At 36.1% G+C, this 21,949-nt stretch overlaps 1 protein-coding gene across 1 annotated transcript in view; it reads right to left on the bottom strand.

Annotated features, from left to right (window-relative positions):
* The window catches only part of LOC124395515 (rho guanine nucleotide exchange factor 17), a 112,849-nt gene that overhangs the window by 28,180 nt on the left and 62,720 nt on the right, over positions 1–21,949 (bottom strand). Inside the window, 2 exon segments of the mRNA XM_046864060.1 lie at positions 879–1,061; positions 3,865–3,942. Of these exon segments, the coding sequence (XP_046720016.1) occupies positions 879–1,061; positions 3,865–3,942 (261 nt within the window).

Here is a 21,949-nt window from a genome sequence, read left to right as displayed (position 1 = left end):
TGAAGCTAAATTCTGTAGCATCGGGGCAGCCATCGGAAAGATATTGCAATTAAACTTTGCAAAAAACTTTTAACATTAGATTCGCACTTTTTTTTTTTTTTAGATTCGATTCGATGATTTTGAGCAAAGTGCTCAAAACACAATGAAAGGGTTTTTTTCTATTCTGAAATTTGAGTCAGAAATGTAAACAAATCTGTTGTTATGTGTAATGTGTAAAGGATCCTTGCATTACACATAAAAAATATTAATCTTTGGTCATACATTTTGGAAACACAACCTTTGTTTAATAAATAAACTAACATTATAACCGCTTCCAATATAAAGAAAGATATCGCTGATGATAATGACCACTAGGGGCCTCTACTGAGCAATTCAGGCCTCACGCATTATGTCATGACTAGGCTAACAAGAGTTATATGACATCTTTTTGCAGCAGTGCAAAAAAAAAAAATGTATGCCCTTGATTCATGCAAATGAAAAAATCACCTCGACTAAAGCACATGGTGGAATAAAAAAGGATGCCTAATAGCTATAGCATTAAAGTATTTTACAATACAGTGAATTGAAAGACATTAATTTATATGCATCAAACAAAATAATTTAAAACCATAATGAAATATTTTTATTTTATGATATTTTTTCATTAGACAGGCCTGAGATTTAAGCAGGTATGAGAGGGAAACAGTGACTGGAATTGAAAACTTATTATTTCTATATTATTTGCTAATACTTACCCTGCCTATCCTATAAGAAAGCCTTAAGAGAAGACCTTTAAGATGCTGCTGCTTCCAGGGACAAATAAACTAAAACAAAACCCCATGCACTCAATGAACAAATTAAGATACTAAAACCTCTCAAAAAAGATTGTCTTTACTCACCGACTGAACCAGGAGGTCACCGATGGTCTGGCGCTCATGCCAGTCATTAACACAGGTGATCACCTGCTCCAGGAAGAGCTCGTGGTGCTCCAGGATTTCAGGGATCTGGTAGAACATTTCATCCACCAGAGACGGATCGCAGAGCAGCGAGTTATCCGGCTGCTTCAGTGGCTTCATGTAGCTCTGCAAAGATTCATCATCAAAATGCACCAGTTACCACAAGTACCACAGTCCTATCTATACATAAGAATAGCTAATCTATTATAAATAACAGCTATAAGAAGAAAAAGAAAACTAAAATGACCACAAGATAGGTGACCATATGCTTAGAAATGTTATTAAAACATGCCTTTTTGTGAGTAAGAATGTTAGACTGAATTTGCAAGGTTATCATTTTAAAGATTTATTCATTCAAAAAACAAAAAAAAACAAAAGTATCAATACATTTCTGCTTCACTGTTCAACTAAACTCAAGGGGGTTTCTGGTGTGAGCCTGCACAGATAATAAATAATGCAGTGTTTCATAAATACTGCAGTATTTCCTCATTAAACATGTATTACTTGTTTTTCTAATTCATAAACCTGTTTTTTTTATATATACACACACACTCCACAACATGTGTAATAAAATCTCAAAAACAGTAGTATAAAATATTACAAATGATTTTCTCTGATAATCTCTTATACAGATACAATGTATTTCTTTTAAATATACTTCCAGCAAAGAATATACCTGGTGGGATGTTTTATTTCTTTCTTTCCGGCCATTCTTTTTAATAAAACATAACTGACACATTTTTGTCTCAGGCCGCTAAGACAAAGTATGCAAAGTTCTGCAATACATATTTCAAATGACCAGATCAATCATAATCAAAGGTATTTTTATCGTGTTACTCTCCTTAAGTCAATTATTTTTCACGTATCTGTACTTTATTAGAGTACAGTGGTCCCCCGAAAATCACAGGGGTTCTTAGAATGTAATGAGTTCAGACAATCTGCTAATTTTGGACGTACCCACGAACCCCCTATAGTACCTTAGTGAATTCATCTACACATTGTCACTTAAACACAATAATGTGTTTAAAAAATGTTTATGAATTTGTTACATTAAAACTTAAAAATGTTTATAATTACTAACGTTCCTGAACATTCGGTCCAACGAATTTTGAGATAATCCCCAACTTGGTGTTAGTCAGGTTCCAAATGAGAACCAGTGAACTTTTCGAGCAGCGAGTTCCGAAGTGCAGATTATCGAGGGTTAACTGTATTTTCGTTTTGGAGAAACTTACTTCACTACATTGTAATGCATAATATCTTTCTGCTCCATTACATTTCAGAAAAATATTCCCGTCCTCGCTACAATTAAATGAATACATAAACGGTGTCACATGACAACTAATCACGTGACCACAAATGTAACTCCATGATTATTATAAGGGTTCTCTCAGAGTGTGTAACAGTGTGTGTAACAGTGTGCAACTCTCTCCTAACAAAATTATAATGCCCAGAAAGATACTTGAGATGCATCAAATATTCAAATATACAGCAGTTCTCATAGATAAGGATTAATTGACTTTTCAAACTGAAATACATTCAAAAGCAAGGACTTTTGTACTTCAAATAGAAAAGTAAAAGAAATACTTTTTTTGGAATAATATTCAAGCAGGGTGTGTGTACTTTTGCTTTAGTGCATGTATGCTGTACTTTGTCAATTAATTGTTATTTGTGATAAAATATGCTTGCTAACTAGTTTTATTTTGTTTAAATAAATGTAAAAGAAACAAATTGGAAAAAAAAATGAGAAAAAAGAGTAAAGCATTTCCTCCAATACATCACAAGAAGCCATGCAATCACACATTCACCCGGTCAGTCACATCTCTAGACAATTTGCAAATTCCACCTACCAGCATGTTTTTAGGAGAAAACCAGAGGAAACACACACAAACTTGGAGATAACATGCACAGAAACTGGACATAAATTTAAGTAACATAAAATGAGGATGACTTTGGTATGAAAGCAACTCCAAACTCACATGGCCAGAACTGAGAGGTTTAATAGGTACCTCTTTTCTCTTAGATGGATTCTGGGATCATGCTAGTTTGCTAGCAGTTACTTAGCAACTAGCTATTTGGAAAGGAGTCGGTAAGAATGGTAATTATTCTACAGTAATTCATTTTTTTATAATTATTTTTACGTTTTTGAAACTGAATTTTGCCTTAGTGAATATGAAACAGCCTTTGTGTACAGCCCCCAGTTCCTTCAAGTAGCAGTTAAAGTGGCCTTGGGCACCTTTTAAAGTGCCTTTCTGCTGCGCTAAAGCTAGAGCCTTATCGGGCGTGTGCTACTGGATTGAGGCCACAAGAACCAGACCTGCATGAGATAATATAAACCACCACTGTTATGGTACACCATGACCCTTTTAAAGGAGGTAAAAGGTAAATGAATGAGTGCATGAATTATTTTTTTTTTTGACAAATACGTCTGTCCAATGAAAACGTTTCACGCCAAAAAAATGTTTCTTTTTTTGGTACATGGCCTCGCTGAAAGCGGCGTGAGCGCCTGTCTCTCCATGTGAGCTCAATTTAGTGCTTAAACTGAATGACGTTGCGCACAGGGCTGATTTAAAGCTGATAAACAGACCGAGGCCACTAATCGCTGCTGCAATTGTGCAGTGATGGGAAACGTTTAACTGCCGCAGCATCTTGGGCCAAACCCGACGTAACCATGGTGACGCGACAGCGATACACGCGCTGAAAGAGCCCGTGGGTCAGGAACACCTTACAATGGATTGCCGGCTTTCCTAATCTCTCTCTATGACACACACACATACAACTCTAACAGGTTTATTAAAGTAAACTGTTATATACCAGTGTCAAAGAGTGCAAATGAATTCCTTGTGGCAGCCAAAAGAAGAGAGAAAGAAGTATAAAAGGAGATACTGAAAAAAAGGAGAGGAGAGAGACATATAAAGAGAAGCTGTTGTACCTGAATCAGCGTTCTCAGAGAGTCCACATATGACTGTTCAGTGTCCAGTAGAGTCATCATGACATGTCTTCTCATATCCTGCAGAGAAACACAATACAGTGAGCCATCAAAACAGCAAGACAAAACAGAAACACATACTTTAAATAGCATTTTTAAGAAATAAAACATTTCCATAAAGCGGCTTTAAAAAAAAAATCCAGTAATAAATCTCAAACTAGGGTCAAATGTGGCAAGTATAAACTTGCTGAGGTGGAAAGCGGAAGAAACATTGAGAGGAACCAGACTCAAAAGGATACATTTCCACATCTGGGTGACACCGGATAGTGTGACTATAAACCATTCTTTATTATAACTATATATATATATATATATATATATATATATATATATATATATATATATATATATATATATATATATACACATATATATATATATATATATATATATATATATATATATATATATATATATATATATATATATATATACACACACACACACACACACACACACACACATACATACACACACACACACACACACACACACGCACATGCAGTATCTAAAAAATTTGCCCAGTTTCTAAAGGGAGGGGCATCATGTTTCGCTTCAGAATGTCTCAGTACATGTTGGAATCTTTAATCCCCTCACTGAACTGCAGCTCCCCAGACCATGATGCTACCACCACCATGCTTGACTGTAAGCAAGACACAGTTTTCTTGGTAGTCCTCACCAGACCATGCTGGACATCATCTGAGCCAAACATTTTTATCTTAGTCTAATCAAACCACATGAGATGGTTCCAGTAATTCATAATTCATGCTCTTGGACAGGTTTTCTTCGGTAAACTGTTTGCGAGTTTTCTTGTGAGCCAGCTTTAGAAGAGGCTTCCTTCTGGGATGCCAGCCATGCAAACTGACTTGTTGCAGTGTGTGGCATATGGTCTGAGCACTGACTGACTGTCAGTATGTTGGATTAATTCCTGAGGACGGTAAATCTGTACTGCTACACAAGCTGCACATTGACTACTCTAAAATATATATCCAAGTTTCTATAGTATTGTCCCTTGAGAAAATACTTTGTGAAATACTGTACAAACACATGGTTACAGTTTCTTGGGGATGCATAAACAAAGTCTCCAAGTCTCAAAAACACACATTTTGCGATGATGCAAACTGGCTGGTCTCTAATCAAAATAAGAGTTTCCTGTTTACGCATTCATACTGTATCTCCAAACAGAGCCAAAAAAAAATAATCTGCCTGATCCCTAAATCGAGATGTGATTTGAGCACGGTCCGGTATTTACATCAGAACGCAAATGTAGCTAACACGCTTATAGTATGCATTACAAAACACCATGACAAACCAATAACACCTTTGACTCTAAAACATATTGTAAATCAAAAAGCCACACTTTCTTACTGTGATGTCTCTGTGTACACACCTAACTACTGTATATGCAGAGAGGAAAAAAGTGATTTGGCTTCAAAATGGCTGCTACTGTTTGTAGCTCAGCAACAACTTCCCTGTTTTTATAAATATAAATGCTATTAAGTGTCTGAAATACTGAACACCACTCAGCTCTGTTAATTGTAACAGTTTGACATATCTTACACGTAATATGGTTGCTAAATGTTTTCCTTTAACTAAAAAAAATCTAACAACAATCTAAATCAAACCGTGAATAAGATTGCATTTGATATGAATAGGATATTGTGTATGTTCAACTATTAGCTTTTCAGTAGGAAAAGTAATTCATAAAAGTTAGGAAGCAGAACCTAGGCTCTGTGAATTCCTAACATACAGTTGTGTTCAAAATTATTCAACCCCCAATGCTGTAAATGGTTTTAGGGAATTTAGTGTACATTTGTAATTGTATTCAGAATGAAATCCTACAAGGACTTCTTAAAGAACCATATGCAACTAAAATGACATCAATTAGTTTTGTAATACAGTAGTAAATGTTTCTTTTGTGAATTCTTCATTGACATAATTATTCAACCCCTTAAAGACTACCACTCTGAAGAACAGAGGTTCAATGAAGTGTTTTCAATCAGGTATTGAAAACACCTGTGGATATCAGGGAGCAGCAATAAAGCCTAATAAGCACCAATTAGGCAGCTTTAAAATGACTGTGATACTCAGCTCCTTCTAGACATTTACTGGTGTGGTTACAAACATGGTGAGGTCAAGAGAATGGTCCAGGAAGACAAGAGAACAGGTGATTACTCTTCACAGGAAGGGCAATGGCTATAAGAAGATTGCAAAGATGTTAAACATACCAAGAGACACCATAGGAAGCATCATTCGCAAATTCAAGGCAAAGGGCACTGTTGAAACGCTACCTGGTCGTGGCAGAAAGAAGATGCTGACTTCGACTGCTGTGCGCTACCTGAAGCGTGAGTGGAGAAAAGTCCCGTGTGACTGCTGAGGAACTGAGAAAAGATTTGTCAGATGTGGGTACTGAAGTTTCTGCTCAGACAATACGGCGCACCCTGCGTAATGAAGGCCTCCATGCCAGAACTCCCAGGCGCACCCCCTTGCTGTCCCCAAAGAATAAGAAGAGTCGACTGCAGTATGCCAAAAGTCATGTGGACAAACCACAGAAGTTTTGGGATAGTGTTCTGTGGACTGATGAAACAAAATTAGAACTGTTTGGGCCCATGGATCAACGCTATGTTTGGAGGAGGAAGAACAAGGCCTATGAAGAAAAGAACACCTTGCCTACTGTGAAGCATGGCGGGGGGTCAATCATGTTTTGGGGCTGTTTTGCTTCTGCAGGTACTGGGAAGCTTCAGCGTGTGCAAGGTACCATGAATTCTCTTCAGTACCAGGAGATATTGGATGACAATGTGATGCAGTCCGTCACAAACCTGAGGCTTGGAAGACGTTGGACCTTTCAACAGGACAATGATCCCAAGCATACCTCCAAGTCCACTAGAGCATGGTTGCAGATTAAAGGCTGGAACATTTTGAAGTGGCCATCACAGTCACCAGACTTAAATCCGATTGAGAACCTCTGGTGGGACTTAAAGAAAGCAGTTGCAGTGCGCAAGCCTAAGAATGTGACTGAACTGGAGGCTTTTGCCCATGATGAATGGGCGAAGATACCCGTAGATCGCTGCAAGACACTTGTGTCAAGCTATGCTTCACGTTTAAAAGCTGTTATAACTGTAAAAGGATGTTGTACTAAGTACTAAGATTGAATGTCACTTGGGGTTGAATAAAACTGAAAATGATGTGAGCTCAGAAAAGACATTTGTGGTTATTTCATTATAAATGTTATGTTATATTTGTCTGACCTACACGTGCCTCTTTGATTTAATTGTAAGCAGGATGACTGAATGATCATAATCAATGTCAAACCGACCAAAACAATCAATTTCAGTGGGGGTTGAATAATTTTGAACACAACTGTAATTATGTACTTGATTCAATATCAAGTCAAAAGGTTTTGTCGTGTGCACAGCAAGTGTAATGAAATTCTTACTTCCTTGTCATATTTCAAGACTACACAAAATAAAATAGTGGAGGACGAAGCATACCATTCCTGTGCTTGACTAACACTACAATGCCCTTGCTTAAAAAAAAGGACTCCTTTTACTTTAGCAATTGAAAGAACTTGCTTTTAAAAGTAAATTCTCAAAAGTAAAAGAACTTTATGATCTATAGAGAAATACATTTTTAAAAATTTGTTTTAAAAAGTTTTCTATTGGTACAGGCACTCAGTAAAACCCGTACTCCGCACACACTCCTACCAGAACAGTGTGGTTATGTTGGAGTCCCGTGACAGGTTATGATTTATGTATTCACTTCATACATAGTGATGAACGGCATGTTTTTCTGAAATGTAGTGGAGTGAAAAGTACGATGTTACGCGTTTAACGTACCAAAGTAAATATTTTCCAAAATAAAAATACTCTGATAAAGTACACAAGAAAAATGTATTTAAGTACAACAATAAAGTAAAAAATATGGATATTCTTTGGTCAAAGTCAAACCCTTGTACAACAATGAAACCCTAAGACACATTTACATTTATGGCATTTGGCAAACGCCTTATCCAGAGCGAATTGGAGTTATGTTATTAATACAGCTGAGCAGTTGAGGGGTTAAGGGCCTTGCTCACATGGCCAACAGTAGTAGGTTTGTGGTGCTGGGATTTGAATTAGTGTCATTCAGATCAGAAATCCAATATCACCACTGAGCTATAACTTCCGAGCTCACTTTTTCCTACAGTATCCACAAAAATCCTGTAAAAACTGGCGATGCACAAAATAGGACAAACAGGAGAAACACATGTTCATAATGAGATAATTATCAATCCTAAATTGTATTGAGTAGTGCGTTGGCGATCCTCTGAGAGGACCTCTTCAGTGTATATCATTAACCTATAGGAATTATATGCTGGATACTCTACATAAAGATCTTAAAAATGTGTAATCTGATGAAAAGCGCTACTCGCCTGGCTTATGTTTAGTTTAGAAGGTGCTTTGCACTCTTGTACTACTGATGCATATAATAGGCCCTTATGTAATATATGGCCTGTAATTGCCTAGCAATCATATTCCACAAAAGGTGTGGACTAAATAGTTTTCTGGGAAACAGCAAGGTACATTGTGTGACCAAGAGGTACAAGAGAACAATCTAAAATGGAGAATCGGGGATATTTTCGTTTCCCTTAATAAGCTGTGAAAGGCAAAGTCTCGTTCGTCGCGTCTAGGTTGAACTGTGTGAACATGATTGACAAAGCTGTTAAAGAAAGACAGAAAGAATGAAAAACCATAGAACTAAGGAGAAATGAAAAAAAATTGCCAAGAACAGCAAGAAAAGATGGATGAATCGCTCATGCACTGTGAAATCCACAGTGGATTTAAAATATGCATAGAGCAGATTTAAACATATAAACTCAAAGGGTCATTCATTTTTCAAGCCCACCAAGAGTGAGAGCTTAAATATTTTTTTAAAATCACTGTAAGGGATGAGCACCGAGATGAACACAGCCTGCTAAATGTCCTGGGGATAATTAACCGGGTAAATCCTCTGACCAATGAATTCATCAATTATTTCAGCGATCGAGTATTCTAGCGGTTATTCCATCCATTAATCGAGTAATCGAATAAGATTTATAGCAATACTAAATGCTATGTTATATCAAAATTCAAATACAAATATATATATATATATATATATATATACATAAAAAAAAATCAACGCACTGGTTAAATGCACTGTACGGTGTTTTCTTTATGTTTTAGTTCGAAATTATCAAAACATTTGAAAACGTTCGTTTCGTTTTCTTTGGCTTGAATCTTCTCCTCTCCCCTCGCTGTTTTCTCCATGTTCCTCCATTTTTCATTCTGCAGCGTCTTGTCTGCTGTATGGAAGAGCATTTCCGCCACATTAAAAGAAAAAAGGTTTGCCCAATTTTTTTATCACAATTCACATGTTTTTTCTGCCTTAATTTCTCTCAGTTACGACTTTATTTCTTGTAAACATCCATTTCTGGTGCAGCCACGGTAACCATGTTGTCAGCCTGAAGTTTGGAGCTGTTGGTGTATGAACGAGGCTCCGCTGCTTCATCTGTCTTGTTCCGTCTTCTCCAGAGCTGACTGTTAGACAGAGTTCTCTCCAGAGATCGGAGGCTTAGTTTAAAACCCATTCGATTCTACTGATTGTAGTTCGTTTCATTTTCAATGTGTAAAGCTTTCTGGCACTACAGTGGGGGTGGAGGAAGATTCAGGCCAAAGAAAACGACAAAAAGTTTCCAAAGTTTGGAATCATTTCAAACTAAAACAACATACAGTGTGTTTACCTTTTTAAAAGTAATTTGAAACTAAGTTTTTATATTTTTGATTATGATTTTTTATTTATATATTTGTATTTTGATGTAATATTGCAATTAAATGCACTAAATAGGTTTAGTTTTCACAGCTATTCTTGTCTGCAATTTCAGCAGTAAAAATTTATATTTTTCTAAAAAAGGAAAAAAAAAACCTGTCTTATTTTCTCTTGTATATTTAGAATTGCTCTTTAATAAAGGAAAAGTACTTCTTATCCGATTACTCAATTAATTGATGGACTATTCGGTAAAATACTTGATTACTAAAATAATCAATAGCTGCAGCCCTACATTAGACCCTTAATTTCCACAATGCTGAAAGTTGAGCAGTGATATGAGAAGTGTAGTACAAGGATGAGAGGAAAACACTAAAACGGTACTTCCACATTTAGACTGTTCTGAATCTAACCCTTCTTATTGGTGTGGTTCATTAAGACAGGTGAGGACAAAGCATTCGGCCTCGGCTGTGAAACAAAACAAAAAAAATCACTTCTAAAACTGCTTAAGCCTCAGTCCGCTTCCAATCAACAGCTAGTATGGTCCGATTGCATCAGTGAAACAAGCATGGGTGGCAGCATTTTAGTTTTATAGATGAGATTTCCCCAAAGCCCAGAGCTATAGCACAGCAACCAGAATAATGAAATAGTACTGCAAATGCGATTTGTTTGGTTAAATATTTATATCATTATATAGCAATTTACCTGGAGCCTGCTCTCGGTTCTTGACACTATAATAATATTAGTACATGGACTCCGTAGAGGTTTTGTTTATCTTTTCTGTTGCCACTTTTAAAATCAATAAATTAAACCGTTTTCCCATCAGCCAAGACATTTGTTTAATTATGGCTTCTGTAAAATTATATCACCCAAGTAGGGAATGAACCAAAGTTATAAATTTTACTCAGATTTTAGCTCTACAAAAGACTAATAATGTGTCAAATCACAGTTTTAAAACACTAGATTTACCTCAGTCAACACATACTTGCTACAATAAGAAAAATAAAAGCAGCAATTTGTGCTTTAACTTGTGTATAAATAAGACTTTACAGTCACCCATCACACTTTCATACTATCCAATCAACCAATCATGTGGCAGCAGTGCATTAAGTGTATTAAGTGATTAAGCAGTGCATTAAAAACATGCGAATAAAATTCATGAACAGTGGAGAAATGTTTTATTAGTCACCACGATTACGGCATGACTAATAGCACTCGGTTGTTTAAATATTTCAAAAACGACTTATCTTCTCATACTTACATACACGACAAAAAAAGTGCAAAAAACAACAACAAAATGGCCAGACTGGTTTGATCTGACAGGAAGGTGTTTGATTACTGGTTCAGCCTAACAGAAACACAAATACTCACTCTTCATAACAGTGATGAGCAGAAAAACACCTTAGAACACACATGACAATCCAAATAGGTTACAAAAGCAAAAGACTGCCCTTCTGCCATGAACAGGAATCTGAGTGAGCACAGCTGACATATGTTGATTCTGTATCCGAACATTTTTTTTTCTCTTTTATTCACATTTTTCAGAAAGTTACAAATATTTTATCCTTATATTTGCCATTGAATATTTTTACTTTTTATACTTACTTACTGGGCACTTTAATAGGAAAAAACCTGTACACCTGTTGCATTTATGCAACTAATCGATCGTGTTGCAGCAGCACAATGCACATTTTTTTTAAATAAAACATACAGGTCAAGAGCTACAGTTCATTTTAATTTATTAGGGTGTCGTCATCTGTGGTTTTCATTGGAATTTCAAAAACAAGTGACAGGAAATTTTCACATAGTGTAAAAGAAAACCCACAGAGTGAGACACATTGAACTATGCATACAATTGCCTAGATAAGAGAGAAAAAATGGTCAGAACAAAATGACCAGATTGGTTCACGCTGCTAAAAAAGAATAATCTTTAATACGTGGGGTGGGCAGAAAAGTAAAATCAGTCATCGGCAACTTATACCCTCCAAACAAGATTCTGTCAACTTGCAACTTCTTGCAAATTACCCAGAGTCAAAGGTTTATGCCACTAAATGGATTCCCTTCAGTTAATTGTAGAGCGTAATTACCCCTGATAAGACCTGCTGCTGGAGCCCATAATGGTAATTGCCAATCTCGAAACTCATAATCACCAGTGTGCAAATCAGGACTCTGTACAGCTGACTGTGTTAAGAAGCACCGCGTCCTCTTGACCCCTTCAGACCATGACTCATCCAGCTCTGTTCTTCATAGCCCTTGAGGCTAAAACCCAAAAACCCAGCGAGAAACTGAACACGGTGCTATGACTGTGGTCTTTGATGAGTTTTTGTTGGCATGGTGAAGCTGGTGTCTGGTTCTCTTATGAAGGCCTTGGAGAGATCTCATTTCCTTCTGAAGTGTGCTCTGCTGGAGGTTTTTAGGGATGCAGAGAGATCCAGCAATGCTTAGTACTTCTGCCAAGTTTTACAACCTTTACAGCCCCAATAAAATGTAGACACATGCACAAACACTTTTAAACTGTCTGCTGCCTTGATCACCAGCAACAGCTGTCAAATAACTTCGCATTTCACAAATTTGCGTGAAGCAGAAATTGGTTGTATAAACCAGTCATTTAATTAGCCACCCAGAAAAGACATGAAAAATCTCTGTTCTTGGACAAATTATATTGTCATTACTGCCTTACCAAGAACTCAGAGAGACATTGTAGCAAAATACACTTAAGATCTGATAATCAATGTGCTAATTTATCAAAGTGATGGAAGACGGAAAAAAAAAAAAAAGAGAGCAACTCGGGAACATGCAAAGCTAGTTGCCTAGCACCTGGGTCAGACAGCAGCTCTCCAACCCCTCCTCCTCTCCACTCGCTTACAGCCTGCTGTCGTCACTCCATCCTTTCGTCTCTGTGACTAGTGTCCCTAGATACAGCAGCAGAGAAGAAGCCATGCTGCTACTCCCTCTTGCCAAAAAAACCTTTCATCTTTGTGCCCCAAGGTCACAGAATCTCTCTTCCATCCCCTCCCTTCTCCGCTCCATCTCTTTATCATGCCATTGATGTTTATAAGACCAAGTACTGAGAGAAGGTCTTTTCCCTGGAACTGCCAATATGCTGTTATTAAGTGGTGTTACATAACACGGATGCTCCCAAAACAAGACCATGTATGTAGTATGTTTATACATTTCTGATCTTTCACACTCATTATCGATCAAAGTGAGGCTAGTCATTTATCTTCAGGTAAAAGAAAGAAAAAAAACATTAGAAATGTCTTCCAGTCAACCTTCCAGCAATGAACAAAAAATAAATAAATTCAATACGAACTCCTAGTCATCTATAAAAAGGTTAATCTATAATGCACGCCTAGTAGTAGAAGCAGTGCGTTTTCAAATGGGTTTCTTCACCGTTTTCTAATTTATCTGCCTAAAATGACAATCCCAATTGATTTGATTCACTGCAAAGCAATTCAATGAGCTGGAGAACTGAAAACAGATGTTCACACATTAGGAAATCCTTTCACCTGGTTGAAGACTGCTCTGGAAAAAAATAAAGGTTTCCCCTTTTGCACACAGTATCTTACCTATTTATTCTAGCAATTTACAATGTAGTTAGTTTGAGAAGTCAACAGTGTAAGAAAATTGTATGTAAAAGACTCTTTCCTGACTCCACCGATAGACAAATGATTGACTCATTTAGCATGTAGGAGAGCTAATAAGAAAAATATTTATAATAATAATTGCTGCTCTTTAGATCGTTCCTCTTTTACATCCGTGTGAATAATTCAAAAGCTGATATAAATACCACTTATAAACTTTAATTTAATTCAGGGTTTTTTTTTGTATAGCATATTTTTCTCAACAGTAAACAAGAAAAAAAAAACAGAAAAAAACAGCTCTCGAGACAACTGAACATGGATTTACAACCCTAATGAGCAACCTCCTGAGATGAAACTGATAAGAAAAGAAATTCCCTGAGACAACATAAAGAAATAAACTTTCATATTTCATAAAACATTCAAATGTCATAAAAATGACTGAGCAATAAATGACTCAATAAAAGAATCTATCCTTTAGGTCATCTATGTGTCCATGTGAGACCATACGCAGCAATCTGTTCGCTCTATTTATTAGCTATTAGGTATTATTAACTATTATAGTTATATATAATATAGTTATTAGCTATTAGCTATTATTATTAAGGAACACATCCAAACATCTGGTCAAATTTTGACATTTTGCTGCCTAAGGAAATACACTTAGCTACAGGTTATCAATTAAAATATTGTCTTTAGGCAGAACTGAGTGTTTTTACAGCCTTGGTCATTAAATCGGACCCTTATTTCTATAATGTAATCCCTATAGGCAGAAAGCGCAAGTCTCAAAAGTAGAAACTTATGCCGGAAAGACATTTCTGCAAAGCTCTGGCATCAAAGATATTCAAATTCCATTCAGTTTTCTTTTTACATCCAAAGCATATTTCTAGTTTACCACATGTACATATTGTAGACATGATGGACATGAAGTCTCTTGTGCCATGAACATTTTTATAAAACAGAAAGGTGGGAGTTTCAATCTCACGACTGCTAGAGAGTCACTATTGTCAAAAACATTCCTCCTGGAACTCCAAACCGTTGCTTCATTTACCACTTTGCTTCATTCTCATGTTGGGTTGTTCTAAACAGTAACTGTTTGCATATTTAGCCATTAAAGCGGATTCTTCTTTTTCTTCTTTAAAAAACATCTTCACATTTAAGGTCTTAAAAGAAATCGAATATGTTGCAAACAGCTCGTCCCTGAAACCCAACAGAAACATGCTACGGTGGTAGTTTTGTTAATGACACTTTCTTAATGTTGGTATCGTTGGTACGGTAGGCGTCTATTTTTGTCCGAAGTAAAACACGATCAAAAAGGACCGATTGTGAGAATAGGAGTGACATAAATAATGATGAGAATGAGGGAGAAAAAATACAAGAGCAAAAATAACTTCTACCTCCCACAGACTTTCATTATACATTAAAAAAAAAAAAAAAAGCTAAAGTCCCTCCTCCAGCTATTCATAATATAAATAATATTTAGGTTCACAGCAGGATAAGAATAGGAAAAAAACCACATAAAAGCCAAACAGAATCAGGAAAACTATTGTAATGGGATGAGAACATGGCTCTGCGTTCACACAGCAAAAGCAAAATCCAATCTTGCCGGTTCCACTTCCTACGTCAACACACCGAGAAGTAAATCCCATTTGTGCAGATTATCAGTTTGAGTCGTAAGAAGACCTCCTTAGTTCCTGCAGTGTGGAGTTGATTATATATCCATCATGTACAAATGTTCCCATTTTCAACTTCCTGTTGTTTTGCTAAGAAATCTCAGTTTAAATAACTATTAATCATGTTAGCGTCCCCATGTTGTGAGATCGTTCATATCTTGATTGTTTTTTAGTTAAAGTTTATCCTACAGTTTAATATCTTGATTGTTATTTAAAAATGTTGATCCTACAGTAGTTTTCATTATGATCTGCATTTATTTAGTGCATTCATTTAATTTGTTAAGACTTTCATGCTTGCTCTTGAATAGTAATCAGGATTTAATGCATTGCTGACTTTCAGATTGATTCTTGAAAAAAAAAATAAAATAAAATAAATTTCTTGGGCAGAAATTATATTATTATATATATAAAATTGTTCTCTGGCTATATATTACCAGAACCACATTTCAACCATTTGCTACAAATCAACAGTGTTTATGATGTGCTCAACATTGGAATTGCCGGCACAAACAAGTTAGCAAAAGGCTTTTACGCAAGGGTGTCAGAGTAGGGTGGGGTTGTAAACACACGCCGACAGGTACACACTCGTGTGTATGCCCTGGAAAGATGTACGCGTAGATGAGTGATCGAAACAACTTCACACGCAAGTATAAGTAGGTGAGGAGATGATTCAGAAAAAAAAAAGAGATATAAGGTCCCTGCATGTCTGTTTCAAGATAAAGAACAGACAGAAAGTGTATGGCTCAAAGTTACAGCATTTCTTTTTTCAACAACTAATAGTGAACATCTCCAGCATGACATAACAACAGCTGAGAGATGACAAGATAAAAGTAAGATCATGTGACCAACAACAGGTCAGCAATGCTGTAAAACTCTAGCCTCGATTTTACAGGATAAAGTGACTGAATGCGTCTAGCTGTACCTCGGTGTGGATCGGGGGGCTTATCGTGACCCCGACATTTCCATCAGACTCTTCACTGGGTACTTTTGATCCTCCTCCTCCTCCACGGCCAGCATTCCCTCCTCCTCCGCTTCCTCCTCCATCATCCCCAAGGCTCTCTCCGTTCTCCTGCATCTCATCCAGAGCGATGGTGAACTGCGCAAGGGTCCGAACCATCTGCAGCATCCCAGGGAGCCGCTCCCTGGGTCCCTGTCTCACCAATCACTATGCTCCTTTTCTTTTTTTTTCTTTTAGGACGACACACCAAAAACAGCAATCCAATGACGCTATAGAAATGTTTTGGTTCTGGTTCACTGAATGAAGGGAGTGTGTGCTGCCTTTTCACGCCTCCTCTGTGTCTGGGTTCTCAGTCCCTCGTACAGGTAAAACAAGTGTCACAGAGATAAAGAGTGAATAGAAAAGGAAGGAGAGTGAGAGAAGGAAGGAGAGATGCAGCCTTCCTCTTCTCCCCTCAGCCGTTAATAAGAGGCAGCAGATCAGCAGCAGCAGCTCTGAGCAGCTGAACTCTGATTACACTAAAGGCTCGACCAATGGATGCCAGATAGGGTGATTCGCTCTCTGTTTTTCCAGCAACCTGATGATAATCTGCGCTTAAAGGAAGGCTACACGGGAGCAGTGATTCATAAGCAGCACCCACACATACTTATGAACACAGGAGAAAAACACATTGCAGTGACTCAGCAGTGCCTAGGATGCTATGAATGCAATGCACATGCCATTAACACAGCAAATAGTTCACAACTATAGGAGTCAAATCTGAAGACCAAAATACATATGGTATTGTCTAATCACACGTTTTCACCACCTCCACCCATCCCCCCTTAATATATAAATAATATTTTTTTTCTAAATTGCCCGCATTTATTTTTTTACCACAACATTATTATCAGGGCACTAATACGTTTTCCGCTTAAGAAAAGCAGCTGTTTTATGCCTCGCTTCAAAACACAACGAGAAAGGAAGCTCTAAGAACTGGGATATTTTAGAGCATTGATTTCAAAGTATTTAATCTGCTTTTTCTTTGCCTAACTTGTGCAAAAGAGACAGATCCTTACAGAAACAAGGCGTTGCAAGGCGTTGCTAACAGAGTAAAATCTAGCCAAATATGAAGGATCATCATATTTTTCTGCTATAAAGCAAGCCCAAAAGTTTTGAATGATGACCTGCAGAATTCTTTATTCGAATATTGTAAACAAAACTGTTACACAGTCTTTAGTGCCATTTGATGAGTCCACATCATTTGCTTCAATCTCAGCAAGAATTCCTTCCCCTCCTAGAAGTCCTACATGCCTCAAACATGTGAAACCCAAGATCAATGGGCAACAATGGTGATGCTTCCAACACCAAACTTGTCTAGTCATTGGTGTTGATAAATTGCATGCCAGAAATACCCTTTACACAGCTATTAAGGAAAATCTATCAAAAACATTTGACCTTCCTTTAACTTTGGCTGTTTTCGGATCAGTTCCAAAATCTAGCCAGTTCAATTTGCTAAGTAAATATAATTCGACTGAGATCATATAAACCTTCATCAACGATATTCAATATATTTTTGAGATATCATGCTAAGGAGGAGCTCAGACAAGCAAACAATCTGAAAACATAAGGCCTACACAACTCAACAGTAGAGAATGCAACAAACTAGTCATTTTTTCAGTGATCTAGAATTCTCAAATCGCAAGACTGGTTCATATTTTATTTTCAATGTCTACAAATTACATATTCATTAGTACAGTACACAAACATTAAAAAACGCCTTACTATGCAGACTATCAGACTTTCTAAACAAAGTAATAGTAGGATAATAAATAGTCCTCCTTAATAGACTTTGAAGATATATATATATATATATATATATATATATATATATATATATATATATATATATATATATATATATATATATATATATATATATATATATATATATATATATATATATATATATATACGTATATATATATATATATATATATATATATATATATATATATATATATATATATATATATATATATATATATATATATATATATATATATATATATATATATATATATACACACACACACGTATTTTACTAATGCCCTTGCGGCTGAATTAAACACAAATGTCCACAAGCACACTCTAAAATTTGGTGGAACATTTTCCCAGAAGAGTGGAGGTAACAAGAACAGCAAATGGGGACTGAAAAAAGCACATTCGAATCTATTGGTCAGGTGTCTTTTTTTCATACTTTTCAACAGGAGAACATTAGGAAGCCAAGTTAAAACAAATTGTTTTAATATCGTTCAGAAGATTATGATTAATATTCCATAAATTCTGGCTGTAATTCAAAGACAGGTCTTTATTAATGCCCCTGTACTCATATATTAATATTTCTATAATAATAGCTCATCCAAATAAACCCTTATTATGGATACTATAGACAGATATACCATAGATAGATATATTTTTTAGATATAAAATCTAATCCTGATATTCTGACCTAAATCATAAAGAAATAAAAAATAAACATTACAAAGACATATATTCATTTATACATTTGAAATGTACTTAAATTATGTAACATTTCTGAAAGAATTCTCATTACTTTTTTGTGGAGCATGACAGTCTGTGTTAACCTCAAGTAAGAGGGAAAAAAAGCCTAAAGAGTCCTAACTAGTACCAACTGCTAGAAGTGATAACAGGAAACAACTGGTCTTACAGATGTTCCACAATATTAAATGTAAGTTTATATTAATAAAAGTGTAATGGGTTCTATAATAAACTTAAAACTGTTACAGCATAGCTTAATATATCTATATTTTTTAAATATAACTAAAATAAATCCATCATCCTATGAGAGTGTTTAATACCTCTTATAATGCAATAAGACACCATGCCTCGATATGTTTAATTTCTTACATAAAAAACAGTTGAGCACAGGATGGAGATGATTGAGGCAGGCAAAAACAAAATCAGTCTTCATATTCTAATGGGTAAGTTTGATTGACTGCCTGATAAACATAAGCAAAACTAAACAAAACAGCACCACAATTGTTCAACCTAATAAATTCTAAGCATGTTAAAGTGACAGTTTATAATTTTGGTGAAAGCCTTTGAGAAGGATGAGAAACATCATGCTTAGGCTTATGCTTAGTCTTTGGCTGTGTTTAGCCACACGCACTTTAAAGTAAAAGGTGATTAATACTATAGGCACGTAAGACAAGATGTAATACATTTTAGACATGATGACATAGTGATGAATGTTCCAGTGTCTCCATGGTGTGCTTCAAATTGATAATGCACTTTCTATTACATCATCAATTCTAAAGTATTCCTTCTACTATAACCTTACAACAGCTGAGGGTTGCTTTGATATGCTTTCCAACTCAACCTGTGTGTGTGTGTGTGTGTGTGTGTGTGTGTGTGTGTGTGTGTGTGTGTGTGTGTGTACAAGATCAGAAAGCCTTTTCTGAAAGGTCATGATGAGCTGCAAATACACCTTTCATCCCTGTTGCCATAGCAGTCGCAGGCTCAGAACCAAAGCAATGCTTTTCCCCAACGATGATTTTCTCATGGCTCTCCGAGCAACCCATAAGCACAGGCACAAACGTGCAGCTCACACACTTGAAAGACCAATCACCTGAGGTTACAACAATATTTTTCCAACAATACACTACACACAAGAGCTACTCTATCTTCTTAAGGCAATATACTGTACATACAGACAACAGAATTCAAACATTCGACCTAACATTATTAAAGAAAATACAGATGAAGAAAGTGATGTTTTTATCTCATGACACTGGATCCACCACGACCCTCACCAAAATGAAGCCGCTCGTGAAGATGAATAAACAAAACTAACCATTTTTAATACAAATTTTGTGTTCACTTGCCCATATTGCTTGCAGTCTAGTTTAGTTGTTAATGTTAAACCATACTAATTTGTTTACTGAGACACCCAACAATAAAAATAAATTAATAAATTTACCCTTAAGAAAACGTCATCTTGGGGCTTGAAGAACTTTATTTAGCGAGCTATAACTAATATTCAAGTATCTAATAGTATTAAAGAATAAATTGAGTGGAAACTCAATAATTAATTAAGTGGAATAATTGAGTGGAAACTGACGTAGTCCACTGCTGTTAGTTAGAAATTCTAGAAAAATTCAAAGTCAGTATAGTAGTCAGCTCTACATTTCCCTCCCATTCTGATGTTTAATGTAGGCATTAACTGATGCTGCTGACTGGTGTCCTGCTGCCACGTGATTGTCTGATTGGATCTGGAATGAAATTGGAATTGCATAGATGAATAGGTGTACAGGTATTCCCAATAAAGTCGGCAGTTAGAATGCATGGTTTCCATCTGCACTAGCACCACGCTTATAAGTTGCTACTTATATTGGCAAAGTTTTATAATTGCAAGAACACGAACTGATTATATTATGATAAAAATGCACAAAAATTCAGTCCCTACTAGATAACATTAGCCTGTCTTGCCAGAACAGGTAATGCTTTATTACATTTTAAAGGAAAGTTTCCACAAAATCAGCTAATTCTCTCACAGACTAAAGATATTAGATTTTAATGTACATAAGTTTCAAACACATTTGTTTTTTCTCCCTGAATGAATATTTTATAGCAATCAATTCTGGTGATGAAATTTCAAATTTAGCAGTACATTACTCTATTCAAAAAAATGCCGACATCCTAATGTCATACAGTTATTCAGATGATGATATCTATCAGCGTTCATGTGCATGCTAATGTTTTCTTTTCCATATCTTACTTTTACACACCCAGCTGACAACCGATCCCGCCGCCATAAAACCTTTTCTCTCGATCATAGATGAATAACATGGTGAAGTTCCTGGTAATCTCCATAGTTTTCACATTGTTTTTAAGAAGATTTTATGAAACCACACATGATGAATTGTAGCCATTTGTTTATAATCAAGAAAACCTCTTTTTAAGCATTCAATGTAAAAATGCTCTTGAACGCAATACAAACAAAACATTTGATCAAAGCCAAGAGAAGGATTATTATCTGAAAACCTTTAGCATTCCTCTGTCTCTCTTTGCCTCTGCTCATCTCTTCTTCCAGAAAATGCTGTTTTGGCCTATCCGATACTGCCAAGCCTTCCGAATCATGAGCTGTGAGTTCACTCAGGAATGTTATGTCTCTTTCTAAACAAGTGCCAAAAGAGATGCTGGCATTCGACTGACATAAGCATGTGGCAAAGCTCCTAAATGATTCTCCCCGCAAAACCATGGACTCGACATGGAACCATCATTATGTAAAAACGTGCTCAATGCACTCAAGAAACAATTGTCGTCCATATGAGAATGTAAAAGCAGATGAAGGAGAAAGTGAATGGTTTGCTTTGAAGTATCCTGAACTTTTTTTTTCTCTTCCATCAGCCCGAATACACAAAAAAAATAAAAGCAAGCTTGACTTCACCTCTTTCACAACTCTCCAAACTCCGAGCTTTTACCAGGCTTTTACCAGGCTTCACGATTACATCACAAAGAAAATATACAATACATAATTGTAAATACATGCTGATTTTCATAAAATATAAGTTCTGTGGCACAATGACGCTATCTGTATCCATGTCCCAGGCCATAACACTGACCCATGACTGACAGAAAATGCGGTATGCTTTTGATCACAGTACCTTCCTTTTCTTCTCCATGCTATTCCTTTCTTATAATTTGACAATGTAATATTGGTTTCATCTGTCAAAAAATCTGGACAGGCATTTTTAAGATGTTTATTTTGCCTATTTAATCCAGCCATTTGTTTTCTGTTTTTCTCCACCACAAAAAGGATTGGCTATATTTCTCTGATAGGTCAGTTTTTTCTTTTTTTTCTTTTCTTTTTGGACCACATACATTAGTGAGAGTTCCCAAGAACAGCTGCCAAATGTAAATTCAACAACTGGAATCAACTCCAGATCTTTAATATCTAAATTTTGTCATGAATTAAGCAGCAAATAAGCCATACCTTGCTTTGAAACGGCATAGCAGTCAAGTATTAG

Source organism: Silurus meridionalis, chromosome 13 (assembly GCF_014805685.1).
Source record: "Silurus meridionalis isolate SWU-2019-XX chromosome 13, ASM1480568v1, whole genome shotgun sequence".
NCBI lineage: Eukaryota > Metazoa > Chordata > Actinopteri > Siluriformes > Siluridae > Silurus > Silurus meridionalis.
This window is presented reverse-complemented; position numbering and strand designations above follow the sequence as displayed.